The sequence below is a fragment of the Eulemur rufifrons genome, chromosome 9 (assembly GCF_041146395.1).
Source record: "Eulemur rufifrons isolate Redbay chromosome 9, OSU_ERuf_1, whole genome shotgun sequence".
In the NCBI taxonomy this organism is placed as follows: Eukaryota; Metazoa; Chordata; class Mammalia; order Primates; family Lemuridae; genus Eulemur; species Eulemur rufifrons.
This window is the reverse complement of record NC_090991.1, coordinates 23,662,801-23,683,872: the sequence shown is the minus strand read 5'-3', so window position 1 is coordinate 23,683,872 and position 21,072 is coordinate 23,662,801. Positions and strand designations below refer to the sequence as shown.

Below are 21,072 nucleotides of genomic sequence, written 5' to 3'. Positions count from 1 at the left end.
TTGAGTGGGATTTGCCAGAGATTGGAGCTGAAGCCAATTCAATGATAAGGCTAAAGAAAATGGCTGTATGTTTTCTGTCACCTCCCAATTAAATTGGCTTCATAAAGTGCTTTCCTTTATTTGTCAGGGTAGTAAGCCTGAGCTAAGTGTTGCATTCAGAAGTGGTACAATGTATTACAATGGGCCTGTGAGTTTTCATTTATGTTTTTTTTTTCTTTTTAATGTGGTCGTATGGAAGAGCTGGGTGGTGAATATAGTAGATTCCCTCCCCCACCCCTTTTTTTAAAACCATACTTGAAGCCAGACTCTTTGGGTCCCATGTTTTGTAAGGAAGAGATTATAGCCACATTGAATTTTAATGTTTGATTGTAAGGGTTTAAAGGCTTACTTGGTTAATTCAGGTGTCTCGAGGCTGTGTAAATGCCCTAAATACTGGGAATGATATGTGGGGTCAGAACACTACCCCGGCTACCCCCCCCACACACTAATTCTCGCTCTCATTCTTTGTTTCTTAATGTGTCTTAAGTTACTACAACTTTGTATTATTTAATAAAGGTACATGTATGTATGTATATGTGTGTGTGTATACATACATACCTATGTATGGGGGGCATTGAAGACACTATCAGATATCGTATATAATGTCATCATTTTTAGAGCAGAAAAGAACCTTATAAGAAATTAAGTACCTGAGAAGTTAGGTGACTTCTTGAAAGTCATATGGTAAGTGGCACCAGTGATACTTGATCTCAAGACTTCTTAGACAACGCCTTGTTCTTTCCATACCTTTATTTGTTAAATATTTTATTCTTGAGCCATAAAAATATTTCACTATACAGTTTTCAGTTTGTAAATAAATAAACTTCATTTTCTTAGAACCAAAAGAAATATTATGTGTTAGAAAGTAATTTTTTTCCCTTAGAAGGCAAATGATTTATTGAACTCCTGTTATTTAACAATTCTAATGAAAAAATTAGCTTTATAGTTTTGCTACTGGTTTGTTTGGAAACTAGAATTGCTGAAAGCTTGAAGTATAGCCAGTGGTGAAGGTTTTATGAGAGCAACTGTTCACCTGCTACAGAAAAGCTTTGCAGGGTTTTGCTTCCAAATGGAATTAGTTTGCATTTGGCCTATTTCTTGTCAAAGCTCATTCCGAAAGACAATTTTCACAAAACATGAAGGTTGTAAATGACCATGAAGGATGAGCCATTCAGAAATGTTTTCAGTATCTATTTTTCATTTTCATGATCCTATCTGCTACTTTATAACATTAAGTTCTTTGAAGATGTGTTGTCTGTATTACCATTTAAGGTTTTTCTTTTGTTTTGCTTTTTGAAACTGTCAGATGATCTTTGACTTGATAAGTTTGAGTTCTTAAAGAATTGGGGAAGGACCAACATTTGCTGGATGTGAGTTAACTTGCCAGCTCCTGGACTAAGTTGATAGGTGCTTGACACACATGTGTATTTAATCCTCACAAGATCCCCACATTCTGATATGACTGCATCTAGCAATAGGTTATATAAAGTGGCTCGTTTTATTCTTTTCATATCCCAGACCTCAAACTAGTTTCTTGTCACTTCATGGAATATTTTGTTCTGAAAGGACTAATTGAGCTTAGATGTTGACGGATCAATACCTCGATTTCTAAAGGTTCATTAGAATTTTGTATGTTGCTTCTAGTTCTGTTTAGTTTTGATCTGGTTTGTTCTGTCACTTTGAATCTAGCCAGGAGTGTCTAGAGAAAGGCGTAATAGGTTTTGCTCTTTTCATGACCACTTTGATGGGTTAAATTTCTCCTTTCATTTGCCATCAGTACATGTCTATAACTGACCTTGCCACATGCTGGACTTTTGTATCTAAGACAGTTGATAATGCCATAAGCAAGTAATTACTAATTCAGTGAACTATTAAAAGTCGATAATGTTGAGAAATAGAGAAGAGGCAAACTATCTGACAAGATTGTTTACTTTAATTAAGTTGTTGAGTGATTAATATGGACAGTTGATGTGGTGGCTTTAATCGTGTGCATTTAGATCTTAGTGTGAATAAGAGATGTCTCAAGCTACCCTATGTTAATGGCAATACAGTATTCTTTCTGTTGGCATATATCTTTCCAGTGGTTCAGTTGATGGTTAATAACACATTTTAAAATTTGATTTGAACTTACTACTATTAATGAGTTATTAGAAAATAGATGCATTCTGTTCAGAGTAGTATTTTGTTCTTGGTTTTGCTTTAAAATTGTTGCTATTATTTGAGATCTGGATAGTGTTTCTTAAAAGGTTGATGAAACTTACTACACATAGACCTTTATGGTGAATTTAGAGAGAACATACGTACGAAATACATAAATTTTAAAATTGAAATTATGATTGAAGCTATTGCATGGAATACTCAGTTCATTTTGGGGGGTCATACTAATGGTGTTTAAAAAAAAACCAAACTAAATACCAATGTCCAATTAGATTCCAGTTTTAATAAATAAAAGATTATTTTCTGTACCATTTGTAAGGACGTTATTTGAGCTACATGATGGTTTCTGTGCCGCCTTCTTAAGACACTTTTTGCTGGCAGTGCTGTAGTTATATACTTGTCAGTGTTTAGACCCAAATATGACAGCAGTATTGGCATTTGATTGCTAGCTTGGGCTCACAATTGTGGAGGCTACACAGAACAGGAGCCCAAATGCCACATTTTGTAATAAATGCAAGTTCCAGACATTTTATCAAACAATAGTGTAAAGGTAAGGTGCACACAACCAACCCACATTTCTTTGGTTTTCTTGCTTTAAACATCATTGGAGCATGACGTTAGTACTACTACTTGATTTAAACAAAGGTAAAACCTCAGCACAAAGTCTCAAAACAGTACTTTTTGTGGGGCCATCTAGGAAAGAGAAAAGAATTGGCTTAGAACCATTGAAGAAACTTTCAGACACAAATGGTACCCTGAGAGTTTATTAGGCAAACATGTGGCCAAAATTGCCTTTTTTTTTTTTTTTATACTAATAAGCCTAGTGTCAGCTGTCTAAGTGTAAATTCAACAGAGGATTCCAGCAGTATTTTAGTAGCCCCAAGTGAAGAATTTCCCACTCCTCAAGAAATGGGGAGCACTACTTCTTCACTAAAGTAGGCATGATGTCTTTGTATTAGATCATATTTAATGTATTGTTCCTTTATTTAATGTATTTAATACATTAAATACATTAAATGTTCCTTTATTTAATGTATTAGATCATATTTAATGTATTGTTCCTTTTAAAGTAACTTGTAGGGAAAATGATTTAGCAAGGAAAGGGGAAGTTAATAGGCATCTTCAAAAATGTGTGTGCATATTGTGGATCTAGAATTGAACATAACTGTTTTGAAGTTGGATAGCATCTTTGGGACCATCAAGTCCAAACTCTTTTTACAAGTGAGGAAATTGGAGCCCAGAGGAAGTACATGGCTGGTATAAGATCACCCCACTTAGTGAGTTAGGACATTGAAACTCAAGTGTTCTTGCTTCAGTTTGATTTTCTTTTTAGCATATTGTATTGCCTTTTGATTGGTCAAGTTTGAAAATCCATTTGCAGATTTCCTTATCAAATCTATATCTGTTTAGGAAATTGGAGATCTAGTGCCTATATCTGTTTGCGCTCTGACAATTCACGTGTATCACTTTTATGCAATTATGAACTTTATTCAGTTAACATTTATTATGTCAGATGCTGGTTTTATAACGGCTAAGAAGACAAAAATTCCTGCCTGAGGAATTTGTGTTATCTAACAAGAGTGAGGGTTTCTCTAATTCTGTGAAGTCACAAGATTAAGAGAGTGTGACTTTACTAAAACTTAAATGAAGAAAATAATTGGTCAAGAGAGCAGTTGGGTTCTTGATGTAATAACATGCATGTAGTTCTTTAGTGTTTTCTTGTAACAAGTGTACCTCAAGCATTCATTAGCTTATGGGTTTATCCCTCAACATATACCTGATCTAATTCCTAAAGTAATTTCTCTATAACTTATAAAAGGCCTTTAGAGATGGTATTGCTATAACTCTGGATAATATAAATTCCCTCTTTTCCAAGAATGTAGTCATTGTTGGAAGCCAAATTGAGATACTGGTATCCACGGAAACTTATTTCAGGTTAGAAGAGCCTTCAGGTTGGTGACGGGTACAGGAGGGTTCATTTTACTATTGTCTACTTCTATGGATGTTTGAAAATTTCGATAATAAAAAGTTACAGAGAAGCCTTCAGATTTCTTTTTTCCTTCCATTCATTCATTCAACAAACATTTGGGTTACCTACTGTATATTTATTAACTACTGTTCTAGGCTGTGCTGTCCAGTGTAGTAGCCACATAATAGCTATTTAAGTTTAAATTTTGATGGATTTAAATAGAATAAAATAAAGTTTAGCTCCTCAGTCACTCTAGTCATATTTCAAGTGCAAGTAGCCACGTGTGTTAATAGCTACTGTATTGGGCAATGTAAATATAGAACATTTCCATCATCAGAGAAAGTTCTCTTGGGCCTCTGTTAGAGGCTAGAAGGAAACACAGTTCCTGCCCTTGTGAGCATTCATTCTGTTACCAGCCTCCGAGTGGAGGTTTTTCCAAGTTCTTGGTGTTCCTCAGGGAAAGGATTTCAGGACTCATCACTTAAGGCATGCAAATGAAAGCTTTATTGAAAGTGAAAGTACACTATCAGGGAGGAGAGCAGGCAGGCTCGAAAAGAGCAGCTGCCCTGAGAGGTAGTGGTTTCAGATCTTTCATAGTCTTCCGAATTGAGGGGATGAATATTCAAGGCCAAGCAATTAGCTTTTGCTAAGAATTTGAGTAGTAATTCCTAGCATTGAGTTCCCTCACATTTTCATATTTTATATGGTTGTCTTGGAACTGTCATGGTGATTTTAAGGACAGAGAAATTTTAAAACCACAATGTAAATGATATTGTAATTAGCCAAAGTTAATTTAAGGTAGCAGAGATAGCTGACAAGCCAGTTGAAGCCTGTTCTTGCCTGTGGTTATCAGCCCCTTTTGTTTAAGGGTTGTTTACTTTAACACCTGCACGCAGCCTTCAAGCCCCTGCATTAGGTCTCAGCCCTGTCTCCTAGTCTCCTACTCTAACAATTCTGGCTTAGGTAGGTAGGATGAAACAGGGAAATACATTGTGACAACCATAGTAGAGAATGATAAAACTGGGTATGGTGAAAGCAAATGCTAGGGTAGAGAAGTGATGTTTACTGTTTTTATTTAGGATGTTCAGGAGATAAGGTGATAGCAGAGAGCTGGGGAAGTGACTGACAGAGCCATGTAGGTATCTGGGGGGAGAGTGTCCGGGACAAAGTGGATGGCAAGTGCAAAGGCTGTGAGGCAAAGCAGAGGCTAGCATGTTCCAGGAACATCAAGGAAGCCAGTATCCCTGGGGGGTAGTAGCCAGAAAGAGAGTGATAGGAGAGGAGGTCAGAGATGATGGGAGGCCAGATCCTATGGGACCTTATAGGCCACTCTATCACTTTGTTGTGACTGAGATGGGAAACCACTAGAGGGCCTTGAACAGAGGAGTAACATGATTGGATTAATATTTTGAAAGGATCACTCTGATGGCTGTATTGAAAATAGACACTAGAGAATGGGGGGCAAGGTGGCAAAGGAAGACCAGTTAAAAGACTCTAGTGATGATCCAGGCAAGAGATTGGTTGTAGCTTCGTTTAGGGTGGTTTTGGAGGGAGAAGTGGTTAGATTCTAGGTTTATGTTGAAGGTTGAGCTGACAGGTTTTGTTGGTGGATTGTATGTGGCATGTGGAAAGAGAGTAGTCAAGGATGAATTTTAAGGTTTTGGCCTGAACAGTTAGAAGGAGAAAGTTGCTATTTACTGAGATAGGAAAAAACTGAGAGAAGATAGTTTAGAGGAGAAATCAGGAACTCAGTTTTGGTTATATTGCCCTTCCCTACCCCATGGACCTGTGTTTGCTATAACAATTTTTATTTCAAAATAGTTATTAAGTTTGTGATACATCTGCCAACATTCATGTGGAGTTGTTGAGAAGGTATTATAGTTCTCTCTCTCTCTCTCTCTCTCTCTCTATATGTATGTATATTGGAGTTCATGGGAAGGTCTAGGCTGAAGGTATAAATTGAGAGCCATCAGCATATAGATTGTATGTAATACCAGGAGACAAAATGGTATTACCTAGGGAATGAAGATAGAGAGAAAAGGAGAAGAGATTCTAAGCCTGCATCCTAGGACATTCAAACATTTATAAGAAGCTTGGGAGATGGGAAGGAGCCAGCAAAGGTGATTAAGAAGGAGCAACCAGTGATGTAAGATAGGATAAAAGAATGATTTTCCAGGTTACATGTAAAAAAAAAAAAATGTTTCAAGAAGGAGGGAATCTGGTATCATCCTAATACTAAAACCAGACTAAAATATTAATAAAGAGACTAAAACATCACAAAGAAAGAAAATTACAGACCAATATTTCTTATGAATGTTGATATGAAATACTAGCAAACTCAATCCAGCAACACATAAACAGGATTATTTACCATGACCAAGTGGGATTTAGCCCAGGAATGCAAGGTTAGTTTAACATAAAAAATCAGTTAATGTAATACACCGTATCAATAGAATAAGGGCAAAAACCACATGATCATCTCAGTAAATACAGCAAAAGCATTTAACATATTTTCATGATAAAAACACTCAACAAACTAAGAATAGAAGGAAACTTCCTCATCTGGTAGACAATATCTATGAAAACCCACAAGTAACATCATACTCAATAGCCAAAGACCGAATACTTTCCCCTAAGATTAGGAATAAGATGAGAATGTCTGCTCTTGCCATTTCTATTCAGCATTGTACTGGAGGTTCTAGCCAGGGCATTAGGCAAGAAAAAGAAACAAAAGACAGCTAAATTGGAAAGGATGAAGTAAAACTATCTTTTACTTGCATTTGACATGATCCTATATACAGAAAGTACCAAAGAAACCACCAAAAACTAATGGAGCTAATAAACAAATTCAGCAAAGTTGCAGCATACAAAATGAATACACAAAAATCAGTTGTGTTTCTGTTTACCAGCAATGAGTGATCTGAAAAGGAAATTAGGAAAACAATTCCATTTATAGTAGCATCCAAATGAATAAAATACCTAGTAATAAATTTAACCAAGGAGATGAAAAACTTGTACAATGAAAATTACAAACATTGCTGAAAGTACATAATCACTTGTCTGCAATTCTGAAATTAAAAAGTTCTGAAAATTCATAGTTTTATGTTTTGGTAAGTTTGGCAAACTGTTGTGGTGGCAAATACCTGATCTGAATGGTTATGAAGCTATTTGTAGTCTTTATTATCCCACTTAGTGGGAATATTTATATATTTTTTTGTGTGTTTGACTTTAGGGTGCTGCCCCAGATTCCTCTGAGGCATTTATGGTATATGTACTGTATTATCTTTCTAAAATACTAATAATGGTGAATTCCAAGATAGATGAATCCCCAAAAGATTGTGGATCTGTGTGACAAAGGGACAGCCTGCAGGATAGTTGAGGATGTATTGTATTAATATTTCAGGAGGGATTGTCGTGTTGGACCATGGAATCACATCCACCTGGGTAAGAAGGGAAGTGAGCACATGAGGAAAGGAAGAGGGGTGTTGAAAAGGTGGCATGATCAATGGGTTATTGATTGTGGTGGGGCTGAAGAATTATTGGCATCTGAATGCTGGAAAGATAGGGAGAGATTTGTTTCAGCTGGGCTTTTGGTCCTTAAGGGACATAATTACAGTTTACAAGTTGGTACTACCCTTGTGGTCTCTTACTTGTGAATCTTCTCTAGTTCAGAATGGCTTCCTCTTTATTCTTTTAACACAAAAATGATATATTGTATGGTTCTGTTAAAAGAAATATTGCCAAAGAATGCCCAGAAATAGTCGGTAATTGAGCTGGTGTCCCAAAGGATATATAACCCGTCTCCCCACCTTTATTATAAATAGAAAAAGAAAAAAGTACACACAGAGATATTCATCTAGTGACGAAGGGGCAGGATATTTGAAATGGAGACTCTTGGAAAATCTAAACAATAGCCCCCTCTGTACATTGTTATTTTTGGTATGGATTAGAAAGAATGGCTTAATATAGTTACGTAGTCCTTGTAAAATTCTTTTTATTTGTAGGAAAAAGGAAAAGCAGATTCATGAAAAGAAGTTCTTTAGCATTCGAGTTGCTTCATTCTTACTCTGTCTTCACACATCAGGGCCTAATGCTCATAGTGATTTATTTACACTTCTAGTTAATAATTAGACATTGGGAGACCCTGTATATCATGCCTAATGGAATATATGGGGTCTGATGAGAAAGTTTTCTGTGTTGACTAATAAATTTTAACCCAAATGGCCAAGCTTAGTGAAATATTATGGCCTTTGAAATATTTTAGGACTTGTGCTGAGAAAACAGAACTACTTCATTCAGTGAATGAATTTATCATTCCTTCCAAATCACAGGCCTTAGCTCTAGCTCTGGAGTGGAGACATGATGCAACACTGAATCAAAGAGTGGAAAAGCTAATCAAATCCTTAAAGACCAAGGGCAGTGAGGCAGAGTTAGGCTGACTTTTTCACTGATAGTCTCGAGCTATATGTTCTCTTATTTTAGTAATAGAAGGTGGATTCTTTGTAACTTCAGTGTTAAGATGCTTCTTGTACTTAATTCATGCATCCTCATTTCCTTTCATTCTTTCCTGTATTATTATTATTATAAAATTGTACTGGCCATTACAAAAGTTAGATATTTTTCATCCTTGTTCACAGAATCTAGAAGACTATTTGTTACTTGACTGTTTCATTTTAGAAATATTATTGAATAATTACTGTACGTAACGCAGTGGTGGAGTTCCATGGAGTGAGGGGTGAGAATCTGAGTCAGACCTATCCCCTGCCCTCAAGAAGCTTATAGTCAAGCAAAGGAGATGATTTAAGCATAAACAGCCAGAATGCTTGGAGAGGGTGCATTACATAATTCAGAAGAGGGAGAAATTAATAATAGTTTGGGGGAATTAGAGAAGCTCCAGGGAGGAGGACATGGCATTTGATCGGGGCTTTCAAAGGATAGATAGGATTTCAGGTAGGCTGAGACTGGGGGGAGGTCTTCTGGATAGAGGGATTGTGTGATCAGAGGACGCTGGAGGAAGTTTTAGGTCATGGAAAGGAAACAGCAGTTAGTTCAAATAAAATAAATGATAAGGGAGAGGATCACGTTTACTTCAATTTATCATGGCCTAGTTTGGAAAAGTCCTATAACCAATAGCATACTTTTCACGTGTTGACTTACTGTTCTTGTGAATTTCTATCCTTTTTATGTTTTTATCCTTTCACTCTGATTTTCTGTCATTTCACATCTTGTCATCTACTTTTGAAAATCAGTAGAAAGGAAAATTGAATTATTGTACTTGTTGATTATTAGCAGTTATGGTGATTTAGCTGTGAAAGATGTTGAATTTTTTGCCCCAAATGGGGTTTAGGGATTATCTGTTAGTATTATCTGATATTGACAATATTTCTATTTGTTGAATACTTACATTTTCCTAAGTGCTTTACTTTTATCATCTTTTTAGTTCCCAAAGCGACTTTATGATGTGTAATTACGTAGATGGGGAAACTGAGTCCCAGAGAGGTCAAACTTCTTTCAGATTACACAGCTAGTAAGGGGCAGAGCTGGAATTCAAAACCCAGATTTATCAGACTCTGGCAGGTATTTGTGGTTACGTTGCATTATGTAGCACACACTTCATATAAATTAAAGCTCCTATCTAGAAGCATTAGATCTTAGAAAATGGGATATAGAAACCTGCAACTGGTATTTGACAAACCCATTTCATAGATAAAAGATATTTAAATGAAAACATTGTAACTGAAATTAATCCAGACCTTTATTTACAAGGATGTCAAGGCACCTTTCTTATGGCAAAAGGATCAACTCAGAGACTACAGAAAAGGTCATGGTGTGTGGGGGGGGCAGGGAGGGTAGAGGAAGCACCAAAGATCTGTTCACCCTTTTCTCTTCCTGAGAAGAACCAAGTTTTTCCTTTGGGAAATGAGACCCAAGAGGGAGGATAGATCTATATCATTTTAATAGTAAAAGAATAAGAAGCATTTTAATTGATTTGGATTAAGTAGTTTTAGGGTTCTCTGTCTTTTTTTTTTTTTTTTTTTTTTTTTTTTAAGAGATGGAGTCTCACTCTGTTGCCCAGGCTGGAGTGCAGTGATTTGATCATAGCTCACTGTATCCTCAAACTTCTAGGCTCTAGTGATCCTCCCGAGGAGCTAGGACTATAGACGCATGCCACCATGCTAATCTTTTTAATTTTTTTTTTTTGTAGAGATGGGTCTCGCTATGTTGTTGCCAGTCTGATCTTGAACTCTTGGCGTCAAACTGTCCTCCCTCCTTGGCCTCCCAAAGTCCTGGGATTACAGGCGTAAACCACCAAGCCTGGCCCTGGATTAAATAGGTTTTTATTTTTGTTTTTAATTCAAGTACTCTTGGGATGGTTTTTTAAAAGGTAATTTTCACTTAAATCATCCAGGTTTGTTAAATAGGCCATCCTATATGTTTGTTATTTAGGCCATCTGGCCTATGTAAGTCATGTAAGAAGAAGAATATTGTTTGGGAAAGAGGTATTATTGATAATGACAAAAACATGCCCGCCCCTCCCCCCCCAAAATGACAAAAATAGGTAGGTTCCTCTACTGCCTAGGTAGAGAGTGGTACCTTGGATTATTGTATATTGATTCCTTTTGTTTAAAAACAATGAAAAGGTGTGGAGGTATGAATAATAGAGCAAACAAAATTTTGGTATTTTCCTCCAGAAATAGTTTTTCCCTCTCTGTGTATATATTTATTGAGCTCCTTTGATGGGCCCTTGCAGGGGTAGAATGGTGAGCATATTCAGATAGAGTCTCTGTTCTTGGTGAAGTATATAGTTAGCTAGTGGAGGAGTTACTTAATCAGGTAATTCCCAGATAAAATGTAAAGTAAGTATAACAAAGACATACTATGTATGTGTGGAATGTGTGGTTAAGAAAGGTTTGCCTGAGGAAGAGATGATTAAGCTGAGATTTAACCAGTGGGCAGAGAAGGAAGTATGAGGTAAGCAGGTAAGTGGATAGAGAAGCCTGCCTGGTGCAAAACAGGGCTCAGTGGTGGAGTGAGCACGGGGCATTTCAGGTACAGAGTGATGCTTGGTGAAACTGGAGCACAGAGGCAAAAGATTAGGTTAGGTTAGAAAGGTAGACAAGGGGCCTGACAGTGTCCTGACAAATGTCCCACATTTGCATTTTGCAAATAGTACGCTGACTATGAGGAGGGAGAAGAGTAAATATAACGAAATTATACTGCCTCAGGTGAGACTGTGTCTGTTTTATTCTTCATTGTTTTCCCAGTGTACTCAAGTACTTAAGGAATAAAGGAAGATGATAATAGCCTATAACTAGGGTAGAGGCAGTGGAGATAGAGAAAAATGGACAGATGTGTGAATGTAAGACTTGGAGATAGATTAGATGTTTAGTACAAGGGCAGAGGAATTCCAGGGATGCCTCTTAGGTCATTGAAGCCTTGAGAGTGGCTGGCTGAATGTGGAATAAAACCAGAGAGATGCTTCACAATTGCCGAGAAAGAATTGTTTCAGGAAGATGAGAATGTCCAGTGTTGCCTGCTGCTTTAAGAAGTCTAATAGGTTGAGTAGTGACAGTTGCCCATTAGACATAGCACTCGAGACCTTAGCATGGGCTATTTCTTTAGAGTAATGGAAGCAGAAATATTAGATGGTAGAGTTGGTTGAAGAGTGAGTGGGCATGTGGAAAGGACACAAATAGTTACCTACAGGGAGTGGGTCATTTTATGCCAATTTTATACTATAGTCATGTAGAATAATTCCTTCCCAACTATTTGAAATTATAGTATATGCAGTTTATTTTTTGTATACTTCAAATATGGTTTAAAAAATTGCAAGTGACTCCTTCTGGAGATAATTTGAAAGACTGGGAAGCTGAGAACAAAAAAATGTGGTAAAACAGGAGACAGAGCAGAAATAGGTATATTTTCACTAACAATTCTTGTGGGAGAGAGAGGAGAAGCAGAAAGAAGAGTAAACCCAAACTTTGTTAGTCTACTTTTATATCTCTCAGTGAGGGAGTTTGAGGAATCCCAGTTTACCTAGACCAAGTAAGTTAGTTAAAGGGTTATCCCAAGCTTTTTCTATCTCAAGCATCTGTACCTATGAGCCATGGAGGCCTGGAAAGGAATCAATAACTCTGGGTCACAAATTGAGAAAACCAAGGAGTATGTGGCCACATAACCAAATGCTTTAAAAATTACTTGGTTTTTCAACAGGGGTGCCAAGACAGTTCAATGGGGAAAAGGAATAAATCTTCATGACCTTGGGTTAGTCAATGGTTTCTTAGGTACAACATCAAAAACACAAATGACAAAAGAAAAACCTGGACTACATATATAAAGAACTCTTACAACTCAATAATAGAAAGATAAATAAAAATGGGCAAAGGATCTGAATAGACATTTCTCCATAGAAGATATATAAGTGGACAGTAAGCATAGGAAGATGCTCTACATTAGCCATCAGAGAAATGCAGATCAAAACCACAATGAGATAACATGTCACACTTACTAGGATGGCTATAAGTCAATGTTTACATTACTGTTACCAAATAAATGTTGTTCACAAGTGTCTTACTCCATTTTGTGTTGCCACAAAGGAATGCCTGAGACTGGGTAATTTTTAAAGAAAAAGGGTTTATTTGACTCACAGTTCTGCTGGCTGAAAGATTGGGCATCTGGTGAAAGCCTCAGGCTGCTTCCTCTCATGGCAGAGGGGCAAAAGGGAGCCAGGATGTGCAGAGATCACATGGCAAGAGCGGGGGATGTGCTAGGCTCTTTTTATTAATAACCAACTCATAGGAACTAATAGAGTGAGAACTCCTTCACTCCCCCAACAACCTCAGGGGAGAGTATTAATCTATTCATGAGGGATCTACCCTTATGACCCAAATACCTCCCGTTAGACCCCACCTCCAACATTGGGATCAAATTTCAACATGAGGTTTCTGGGGAAAAACATCCAAACTATATAGCAAGAAGAAATATGCTGTGATTACATTTTTTTACAAGTTGTTTTTTCCCAGGGCTAATAATGCCTGTTTTGATTTGCTTATGTATCTATTGCAGTTTTTTTCTGGATACTCCAAATACCTTGAATATACAAAATAGCCTATCATTTCCCACCTCCCTTTTACTCTCAGTTCCCTGGAGACCTCATACTTCCAAGAGCTCTCTGGACTCTTCTTTTCTGGAATGGTTGCTCTCTGGGTCATGCTGCCTATATTCTTGAGATGTGCCTTTGCATCTTTCTTGAGTTAGAACTCTGTTTTCTAAAATCTTATGTCTTTTTCTTTCTTGCTGCATGAACTCATTTACTGAAGTACATCTTCCTGTGAAAGACTGTGTAGAAAGTAAATTATTGAGTCCTTGCATATGTGAATATGCCTTTCTGTATTAATAACTCTCATTGTACTTGGTTAATAATTTGGCTGTGTGTGGAATTTGAGTTTGGAAGTCACTTTCCTCAGAATTTTGATGGCATTGTTTTGCTGTCCTTTTGTATCTGCTAATGTTGATATCTATTCCCATTTAGATTTTCATTTCTTAATATATAGGGTGGCCATATAATTATCAAAAATGGGACACTTAAGGTGCTAGCCTGCAAGAATATTAGGACAAGTGTAAACCAGGACTCTCTTGGGTAAACTGGGACATACGGTCACCCTCTTTATATGTGACCTAATTTTTCTCTGTTTAGGATTTTCTCTTTACTTCTGATGTTCTACATTTTGTGATGATGTCTCTTGGGAAAGGCCCTTTTTTTAATTCATTGTACTAGGTCTTTGCAGGCTTGTCCTGTTCTTTTATTTGGGGAAATTTTCATTAATTATTTCTTTAAAATTTTTTCTCCAACGTTTGTTAGTCAGATGTTTGTCTTCCTGGATTGTCTTTTATTTTAATATTGTCCTACATTTTTTTTCTTATCTCACAAATAAGCAAGGGGATGTTATCTTTCTCCTTTATTTTTTTTTTTTTGAGACAGAGTCTCTGTCGCCCTGGGTAGTAGAGTGCAGTGGTGTCGTCATAGCTCACTGCAGCCTCAAACTCCTGGGCTCAAGTGATCCCCCTGCCTCAGCCTCCCGAGTAGCTGGGACTACAGGCACGCACCACCAAGCCCGGCTAATTTTTCCATTTTTGGTAGAGATGGGATCTTGCTCGGGCTGGTCTTGAACTCCTGACCTCAAGCAATCTTCCCGCCTCGGCCTCCCAGAGTGTTAGGATTACAGACATGAGCCAGTGTGCCTGGTCTTCCTTTTTGTTTTATATCTGAGAGATTTTCAAACATTTGTCTTCTAGTTCTTCTGTTGAATTTTTTTAAAAAATGCTGTTTCAAGTTTAATTTCTTGTTTTAGTCTTTTCTCACAGCATCCTGTTCTTATCAACATGTATCTTCTCTCACTTCTCTGGGGATATTTAAGTTTTTAATTCCTTTCTTTTTTTAGTGTTTCTTTTGTTCTCTGCATTGCTTCCTTGGGTGTCTGTTTTCTGTTTGTTTGGTCTATGCCTGAGGTTTTCTTCAGCTGTTGGTGGTAATTAACTGTTCATATTTAAGAGTAAGGCATTAAAGTTTATTTGGAATCTCTGAAACATGTGTAGAACTTTTTGGCTTCTTTAAATATAATGATGCTTGAACTAACCTCTTGGTTAGAGTACCCTCAAATGTCAGAACTTGTATTCGTTTGTTTTGTTTTCTGTGTATCTAATTGTTTGTGCTGCTTTAAGAAAATACCATACACTGAGTAATTTATAAAGAACAGAAATTTATTTTTTCACAATTCTGGAGGCTGGGGAGTCCAAAACAAGGTGCTGGCAGGTTCGGTTGTCTGGTGAGGGCTGGTCTCCACTTCCAATGGCAGCTTGATGTTAAATTCTCCTGTGGGGAGGAACACTGTATCCTCACAAGGCTGAAAGTGGAAGAGCAAAAGGAACAAACTGCCTCTATGAAGCATTTTAGAAGGATACCTAATCCCATTCTTGAAGGTGGAGCCTGCATGACTCAGTCGCCTCCCAAAGGCTGTACCTCCCAATGCTGTTGCATTGGGGATGAAGTTTTCAACACATGGGTTTAGGGGACACATTCAGAACATAGCAACTTGGAAATCTTACTTTTAGGAGGCAAGAGCCATTCGGTTTTTCTAGAAAAGATTCCTCTATTCCTCTGTTTTCTTCCCTGGAAAATTATACAACTGGGTGTTAATATTCCTTAAGTAGGGTAGGGGGAGAGGACGGAAGGTTTCAGAGATCAGCATAGAGCTTTCCCTTGTACCTCATTCCAGCCTCTGTGCCTGATATCCCCCACTCTGGAGCTTCTGTGGTTCAGTTTTTCCAAAGAATACGATTTCTTTCTCCCTGTGAGAGGAGGTGGTGAAGGTGGTTAGTCACTTGGCTGTGTGGGATAATGGGGATAATGGAGAAGGCCCACATGGTTCTGCCCTCTCCTCCTTCTCCCACCTTTCATGGTCACTGCCACTCAGAGCTGATCCTCACGAGGATTCTGTGGGCCTGATCTGCTCCACCCTCACCTGTATTCCCTCTGGGCACATAGCTAGTAACTTCCTTCTACTCCTCCATCTCCGTACTGTCTTGGAAGAGTTGCTGGAGAGAGTCGCAACCCATTCTATTAAGTGAAGTATCCCAAGAATGGAAAAATAAGCACCACATGTACTCACCAGCAAACTGGTTTCCCTGATCATCACCTAAGTGCACATTTGGGAATAACACCAATTGGGTATCGGACAGAGGTGGGGGCTGGGTGGAAGGGATGGGTGTATACCTACTTGATGAGTGCGATGCGCACTGCCTGGGGAATGGACACGCTTGAAGTTCTGACTGGGGGGGATGGGGGTGGGGGGAGGGGATGGGTGCATACCTACATGATGAGTGCGATGTGCACTGTCTAGGTAATGTACACTCTTGAAGCTCAGACTCGGGGGGGATGGGAGGGCATGGGCAATATATATAACCTGAACTTTTGTACCCCCATAATGAGCTGAAATAAAAAAAAGAAAAAAGAAAAAAAATATGTTTTCATTAGCTCTCCCTTTCTCTTTTTTCTTGAGGGTCAATACATTTATTCCTCTACTATCTTTTAGAGGGATTGAGAAGGGAGAAGAGATAAACTAATGTGTTCATTCTGCCATTTTTAACTGATTCTGGCATGCATTTTCCTAGTCAAAGTATTATAAATGTTGATTAGGTGCTGAATAGTCCTATCAGTGCTGTTTCTCATGTATGTTGTTAGGAGTTAAGTAGGTTTCTGTAGGCTGACCTGAAAACCTAGCTGCATCTATGATTTTCCCCTAGAACGAGAGATACCATCAAGCCTTTCTGAATTGATTGGAGGAATTATAACAGACTTGGACAAAAATATTTTATACATTTCTCCATTTTCCGAGTCACAAAGAAAATTACTACAAATATTGTATCGTCGTTGTTGAAATAAAAAGCTCCAGTAACTAACAGAAACTTGAATTTTTTTTTTTTTTTTGGAGACAGCCTCACTCTGTCTGTCGCCTGGGCTAGAGTGCCATGGCGTCAGCCTAGCTCACAGCAACCTCAAACTCATGAGCTCAAGCGATTCTTCTGCCTCAGCCTCCCGAGTAGCTGGGACTACAGGCATGTGCCACCATGCCCGGCTAATTTTTTTCTATATATATTTTTAGCTGTCCAGATCATTTCTTTCTATTTTTAGTAGAGACAGGGTCTTGCTGTTGCTCAGGCTGGTCTCGAACTCCTGACCTCGAGCTATCCTCTCTCCTCGGCCTCCCAGAGTGCTAGGATTACAGGCGTGAGCCACTGGGCCCGGCCAGAAACTTAAATTTTAGTGGAAAAGTTTGTTCATAAAGTTAAAGCTATAAAAATTGAATTCAGAAGCAGAATTAAATTCTTGAACCAATATCCCTAAAGCTTCATTTTTCTCCAACTTCTTTGAAAGCAATTTTCCTAATTAAATTTAAACCCAGTGATAGTGATAGCCATGGGATAGTTTAATTGTATTTTGTTGTTGTTGTTGCCTTGTTATTCTTGCCTTGGGCACAACAGAATTTTCTGAAATACTGGACTAAATAAACTAAATCTAGCCAGACAGACAGACCAATAAAACTCTTCCTAATCATGAAAGACTACGAATAGCCATGCAAAGCACTTGGGTAGTGAAAACGCAGCCCAGAATGTGTATAGTAACACAGAGTGCTTGAAAGTAAATGCTGCACCAACTTGGTGTTTGAATTGCAGAGACCACTGCAAGTTTAATAGATCCACTATAGTTGTGCAGCTCCAATTTCCAGCCTTCGGCAAGGGCGTATGGGGCTCTCTTCCAGAGGATCGCCCCTGTTGTGCTGGGGCAGCCTTCCATGAGCACTTGCTCCCCAGTTGCCATGACTGCCCCAGTCCCAAGGGATCTGAGATGATTAGGAAAACCAGGAATAGTTGTTGTAATCTCCTGTGTGGCTGGAACAAGGTAAGGGCAATGAAATGCTGTCATTCCATTATTTTCCTTCCTTTTTATTTTTCTCTTTCTCTTCTTTTTCTTCATGATTATTAACCTCTCCTCCCTCCCCCTCCCCCCAGCCTTGCTTTTGACAGAATATTGACTAGGAAGCAGAAGCCCATTTTTGCTTAGCCTTAAGGGCAGCTGTTTACACAGTAGCAGTGGTACATAGGTTTACTGTGTCGTATGTCTGTGTAACACTGGATTTGGATCTTGTATTTAGCTGCCAGAAGTGACTGTGATGAAGTAGGAGAGATAAACTGATAGATTGGCTGCCAGAAAGATGTTGGGAATCAATCAGATAAACAGGGTACAGAAATAGCTTGCTGTTTTCTAGTGATAATAAACCAGTGGCTTTCGGTCCTTGCATTTTTAAACATAATTGCTGTAGTAATAATGTCCAAAATAAGCAAATGAAAAAACATCACAGGAGGTTTTTTAATTGAGATTGAGATACCTTTTCCCTTTTGCAATAAAGATTCATCTTTTGGAAGTGAATGTTTTTATAAATTTGTTTTACTTCTTCCAGTGCTTACTTACATAAACAAATGAAAATTAGAAAGTGAACTTTCAGAGGAATTATTCCTCCTTCATCCTCCCACAGGCTTCAGCTATTCAACTTGGTGAAATATCTGTATTGCTACCATGCCTCGCCTACAAAATAATTGCTAATTTTTGTGAAGAAACAGGTTTTAAAGTCAAACCTGTATTATTGACAGATGATTAGCAGAAACTTGTTTATTCTACCCTCTTCCCTTAGATTTCTCTCAGAAGATATTTGGAATTTTAATCTCTGTTGCCATTTCTCTGCATGTAGCACTTGTAGTTTTATTATTGTTATTTCATATTCTCCTCCTTTAACGTTTAACTTTTAAATCTATTGCTTCTCTTCACCTAGGACTTTAAGTCACAGTGCAAATTCTTATGTCTGTGTGGAAGGTATAGATTTAGACTTCAATTGGATGCACTAGAGTAAGGATTAGGAGGAGAGTAGGAGAGTCATTTAGAGTAATTCCTGTGGAGTTAATTGTATAGGATGAGAGACTGTTCCTCTGTGTTGTATTTGTAGTATACACAAATGACTTTCTTTAGGTTCTCTCTTAAAATTTTTATGGCTATGAATATGTCGGTGTCGTGTGTGGTTAAATCACTTCATACCAAGCCCGGTAGAGTAGCAGCTGTGGAAAGCAAGAGGATGGAGTCCATACTTTTAATTATGTACAATAAAGCCTTTTGCCTGAGGAAGACCTTCCCAACTGCTAGAGGTTTTAGTTCAGAAGTTAACCGTATCCTGTTGGTGAGAAGCTGATGCATTTCCCTTTTTGCCACACAGCCCTTCCCACCTGACCTTTTAAAGATTCTCCATTGATATCGATGGGATGGACAAAACTAATCATAAAAACAATGAAGGGAATGTTGCACACTCATTGATCCATTTGAAATGAACTGCAGTAAAATAAGTCTTCCAAATGGACTTCTGTTCTCAGCTATTACTATAGCCACCTTTTTAAAGATATATAAATATGAAAGGGTTAATGGAAATTCAGTTATGCTCTTGCCACTAGGCTGTCCCTTATTGATTGTAGTTTTACAGCTGTCACTATGCCATTCAGAATTCCTTCTGTGCCCTTTTAAAGTCAGTTGGTATTAGGAGATGATAAATAAATCAGTTGCTTTCCTTCTTCCTCTAGCTCCTTCGAGAACTCATAGAACGGAAGACCAGCTCCTTGGATCCAAATGATCAGGTGGCCATGGGAAGGTAATTTAGATATGGCTTTCTGTTCATACAAGCAACCTCTATAATAGTTTCTCCCCTCTAGTCCCCTTAATGCTACCTCCAAAGTGTGATTGGCCCTATAATTATGAAAGTTAAGCAAGATAATAAGAGCTAGAAAGACAAAGTGACTGATTGTTTGCCCTACGTTCCCTTAAGTGCAATTTGAAAAGAGATTATAAAACACCCACGTGTTTGTTTTAGGGTTTGTTTTTCAGAGTCCTTCTTATGCTCTTTGCTCTCTGGTTTGAGTTATGATTGTATCCATATCAATCTGTTGACAAGTGCATGAAAAGCAGCCACCCAAATGTGTGCTCTCAGCTGTCAGAACATGGCTCTGCGCCCAACAGGTTCCTTGCTCGTGGTCAGATCTGCTTTGTTTAGAGTCTGCCCTAATGTAGACCTCCACCCCTTCCGTAAAAGCTTCAGCACAATTAGAAATGGAACGTGGCAGCATTACCCAGATGTCAGGGTAGAATGTAAAGTAGTGAAGGAAGACTCATGTGTGTATGCTTCATCCTGTAGTGGGAAAATAAAAAGGGCATTTAGAGTGCTACCTAATGAATAGTGTACATTTAAATAGCCACGAGCCATAATTTGCAAAAGCATGAAAGGAAACAAAAGCTGCAAGTGCCAGAATGGGATTCTGGGCAGAGCAGCATTTTGAGGAAGCAATGAAAAATTTGTGTTGATGAAATAATTTTATTTGAATAAAATATTATTTGAATTTTAGGGTAGGATGATGTTGATATTTCGTTTATCTCTGGAATGTTATAGAGAGCTGTTCGCTATAAATTTAATGTGATAGAGCAAATTGCATTTAAGTGGTGATTATATTGTACATTTATCTGACTTTACAATAAAATAGATTATGGTAATTAAGATTATATTAAGATTACAGTAATTGGATTTCCCTAGATTTTTTTTTCCTGATGTTGAGTTTTCGTTGTATAAATCAGGTAAGATGACTAGCTGCTGCTGCTGCTGTTTCTCCTCTTTCTTTTTTTCACATTTGTTCATATGAGCAATTTATGAAGATTTTCTTAGCCCAGTATCCCTTATTGAAAAATTAATTCCTTCTTATCTAAAATGACTGCAGATTATGTGGATCTTGTTTGGATCCTGATCCAAACAAACCAACTGTAAAATTGAGACATTTGGGGAAATTTGAAGACTGATTAAATATTTGATAGTAAAGAATTTATTGTTGACTCTTTTTTAAGGTGTGATAATGGTATCGAGAGTATATTGAAGGGAGAGTCCTTATCTTTCAGCAACACATACTGAAATATTTATAGATCAAATGAAAATTAAATAAAATGACTGTAAAACTAGTATCAGTAGTGGATAATTATTAAAAATTAGCAAAAAATGGAAAGCACAAGAAGAAAAGACGCTTGGATATTATCAAAGGGAAAGTTGAACGTAAAGAATTCATGTATTGAAAGCAACCAGCAGTTGCAACATTAGTAATAGAACATGCTACATAGCTAAAACATTAAAAGGAAACCCAAGCAGCTATATTCAATTTGATGTGCTTTCCTGCAGACTGGTAGATTTAGTGCTTGTCACAGCAACTCCAAATACTAAGAAGCATTGTTAACCAAATTTGCTGTAGAATTTCCCAGCTGCCATTTGTTTTTT

General features: G+C 37.8%; 1 protein-coding gene across 2 annotated transcripts in view; it reads left to right on the top strand.

Annotated features, from left to right (window-relative positions):
• Positions 1-21,072, top strand: part of AATF (apoptosis antagonizing transcription factor) — a 97,595-nt gene that overhangs the window by 42,121 nt on the left and 34,402 nt on the right. For both annotated transcript variants that reach the window (XM_069481060.1, XM_069481059.1), the window contains exon 9: positions 19,346-19,413. In XM_069481060.1, the coding sequence (XP_069337161.1) occupies positions 19,346-19,413 (68 nt within the window). The remainder of the gene's footprint in view (positions 1-19,345; positions 19,414-21,072) is intronic.